The sequence below is a fragment of the Sinocyclocheilus anshuiensis genome, unplaced genomic scaffold, assembly GCF_001515605.1.
Source record: "Sinocyclocheilus anshuiensis isolate Anshui unplaced genomic scaffold, SAMN03320099.WGS_v1.1 scaffold423, whole genome shotgun sequence".
NCBI lineage: Eukaryota > Metazoa > Chordata > Actinopteri > Cypriniformes > Cyprinidae > Sinocyclocheilus > Sinocyclocheilus anshuiensis.
This window is the reverse complement of record NW_015549610.1, coordinates 2,867-6,604: the sequence shown is the minus strand read 5'-3', so window position 1 is coordinate 6,604 and position 3,738 is coordinate 2,867. Positions and strand designations below refer to the sequence as shown.

Sequence of the window (3,738 nt, the reverse complement as noted above, 5' to 3'; positions counted from 1 at the left end):
CTCCACGTCTTAATTCGATTTCTGTTTACTTCGATTATGACTTTAGCCGGATTAAGGTAATCAAAAATCAAATCTTTCTATTCACATAGAATACAGATAGAAACACATAGAATTGAATCAATGCTAAAAATTCTACATTTCTTCCAGGAGAATGTCTTAATTAGGGGTGCTCCGATTGATCGTCTACCAATCACTAACGGCCGATAATCACGTTGGGATGATTGATCGGCGGTCTCTAAAAAGGCCGATCTCAAGTAGGGTTGTGACGGTGAGGAAATTTTCCCACCAGTTAATCGACGTGTGACAACACCGGTAATACCGGTATCACCGCAGGCGGAGATGCTCCCTCTTTTCCTCGCTTTCCTTCGCTTTTAAATAGCTTGTAAAAGCGGCGTGCACATTTTACTTTCACTTTCAAATAGCGGCAATTCGGCGTAAAGCAATTGTTCGTTTTTAGTTCGTTTGAATCATTTTCAGTGACAATGTTTGGATTTGAAATAAAAATAATGGATAAATGTTGTGTTTGTTGTAAACAGCCACGGATCAGTAGCGGACTCCTGTGTGAAAGCAGTCAGTTCTGCTTCCCCTCTCACAAGAGTCACCTAAGACGGGAATTTTAGTATATTTTCTGAGTAAAAAAGTTCAGATTTCCTATATAGTTTACATATTTTTTTCCTTAAGAAGATCTGATACATGAAAAATTAAACTATAAAAGTGTATTTCTTATTATAACTGAAACTAGACATTGTTGGGCTGAATTTATGTTGGACTCATGGACATTTGTATTACTGATAAATGTCTTTTAAATATTGATACTCCATTTTTTTAAATAATTTTTTTTTATTTGTAAAGCAAGCATTTTTATGGGAAATTTGTTGACTAAAACATTGAAAAAATAGTCAAGTTATTTTAATTATTGGTAAGTTAACCAAAGGATAAAATAATCAGTAAATAATTGATAGATTTTGTTAATCAATTAATCAACTAATCTGAAAAAAATAATCAATAGATTAATCAATAAAAAAACAATAATTGTTATTAGCAGCCCTGTACAGTACAGCTAATTTTTTGCTGCAAATGATGCAGAATGCAGAAAAGGCAGCAAGCAAAACATCCACCGGATTGATTTATTCATCTTTTTAAAAAAAAAATCATGAAAAGCATGGCAAAGTACAATCCAAACTTTAAAAATAATAAAACGGATTGTTTCTTCAACTGAGTGCCCTTCACTGCATGATAATGGCCCAAAAACAGTGTTACAAATTAACACTGCTTTACTCACAACCAGCCCCAAGGGTCTCGTACATGCTGTCAACCGTAAGCACGTCAACCAGACGAACCATGGCTCCCTCTACGAGAGAAACATCCACAATTCCACCGACAGTCCCTAGCAACACAGTCACAGGGATGGTAGGAGGAACAGATGAAAATAGCTAAGAGGGAGAGAGAGAGAGAGAGAGAGAGAGAGAGAGAGAGAGAGAAAACAGCAGGAGAAAGAAAAAGAAAAAGAGAACTCTGTGGTGTAATTAACAGGAGAGGCTGTCAAACAGCCCCACACCATATAATTCCAGCCTTTCGGAGAATCGCATGAAAAAACAACAAGAGGGAAGGAAAAAAATAGAAGGCCAGAGATTTGATGTTTCATTGTGCAGCTATCAAAATGATTTTTAGATATTAAGGGCTAATGAAAAGGAGGTGGGATTTGTTGTCTTGACAGGTTGATTTGGTTGCTTGTGTATTTAACTGAATTACAGACAAAGTCTGTTAATCTATGAGCACGTTTGGCCGAGGTGTAAAGATGATGGTATCGCTTATATAAGACGCATGGGAGTGAGATGCTTCGACAACCTTAAACTAAAAATGAAGTTTCTAAACATCCACACAAACTTCAGTCATGTGCTATTTGGGCTCCAAAAGGAGATTGGTAAGTCACTCTGGCGATGCAAAAGGAGAGGTGCTCTGCTACTGCTATAAAAAATACAAAATCTGGCTGGCTATAGCTATGAATTGGGGTGCTCCCTCCGCTACCACAGGTTGGTGTAGGAGGAAACATATCAGTGAGTCATTACATTCAAAAATGGCTTTGCAATGAGCAGCAGTGCTTCTGATATCTGGCTCCCGCACTGGCCTGCGTGCCACCTCCATTCAAACACACAACTGTGTCCTGCTTCCATTTCTGGGAGGCGGACCATCTTATCTCGGGCGCAAGCTGACGATCACCCAGCGCAAGCTTCTGGCCGGTTGGTATTTGTGGCACTGGAGAGGAGAGGGATGGAAAAACAAGAGTACAGAAATGTGCAGATCCTCATTGCACCAGATTCATTTTTTTCTGCCTGCTTTGCCAGAGAGAAGAACAGAGATGAGATGTCACAGGTTGTAAGTTCAACACAGAGTAGACGGTGACTCAGAAAGCCACTGTGATGCCAATCCAGCCATTTCATCCTTGTGCCCTAGAGCGGGTACCTTACACCGAGTTGCTACAAAGAGACTATTATTTAAAACCCATTGTAAACCTTCTGTGGATAAAAAGCAGGTGATGAATGCATAATGACTAGAGATAGACAAAAGTGTTACTGCCTATTGTCAGTCCCAAAAATTACCAACAGCTTTAATGTTTTGTGCAAATAATATGTTATATGTACTTTTTTTTACATTTACATTTAATCATTTAGCAGATGCTTTTATCCAAAGCAACTTACAAATGAGGGAACAGATTAGGGATGCTCCGATCCGCCATTTTCGCCTCCGATACCGATTCCGATACCTAGGGTTCGGTATTGGCCCGATACCGTGACCGATACCCGATCCGAGAAAAATGGCACTATCGGAGCCGATACCCGATATGAATATCGGATCGGCGCATCCCTAGAACAGATGCAATCAAAACAACAAAAGAGCAAAAATATATGTGACCTTGGACCACAAAACCAGTCGTAAGGGTCAATTTTTGGAAATTGAGATTTATACATCATATGAAAACTGCATAAATAAGCTTTCCATTGATGTATGGTTCGTTAGGATAGGACTCAATATTTGGCTGAGATGCAACTATTTGAAAATCTGGAATCTGAGGGTGCAAAAAAATCTAAATACTGAGAAAATCGCCTTTAAAGTTGTTCAAATGAAGTCCTTTGCAATGCATATTACTAATGATAATACATTTTTGATATATTTACGGTAGGACCTTCATGGAATATGATCTTTATTTAATATCCTAATGATTTTTGGCATAAAATAAAAATCGATAATTTTGACCCATACGATGTATTGTTGGCTATTGCTACAAATATACCCGTGCTACTTATAACTGGTTTTGTGGTCCAGGGTCACATATCAGTGTTGTGACAAGTCCCGGTTAATCTAATGCAGTACACGTTGCAAGGTTTTGTTTTGTTTTTTAATAAATAAAAACAATAAAAAGTAGATAGAAAAGAGATACATAGAGTAAATGTTAGAGGGTCAAGTTATTGTTTCTTTTTAATTATTATAAAAATAATAAGTAGATAGAATAGAAAAAGAATAGAGAACACTAGTATTAGAGGCAGACACGTGCACACATAGACATAAAAGGGGGCTTGAGCACCTGCCCTTTTTCTTCCTCGAGAGAAAGTGCCCTTTTTTCTGAGGAGTTCTTTTTTTCATTTTTCTTTTTTTTTTATAAATGAATATATGTGTATGTTTCTGTTTGCGCACAGCTTTCCCTGTCAAACAAATAAAAAATAAAAATATAAGGTCGGG

The 3,738-nt window shown here is 37.6% G+C and overlaps 1 protein-coding gene across 1 annotated transcript in view; it reads left to right on the top strand.

Annotated features, from left to right (window-relative positions):
- Positions 1–1,824: 1,824 nt before the first annotated feature.
- Positions 1,825–3,738, top strand: part of LOC107659148 (collagen alpha-1(XXI) chain-like) — a gene marked incomplete at its 3' end in the record, with an annotated part of 2,482 nt that continues 568 nt past the window's right edge. The window contains exon 1 of the mRNA XM_016447986.1: positions 1,825–1,924. Within this exon, the coding sequence (XP_016303472.1) occupies positions 1,825–1,924 (100 nt within the window). The remainder of the gene's footprint in view (positions 1,925–3,738) is intronic.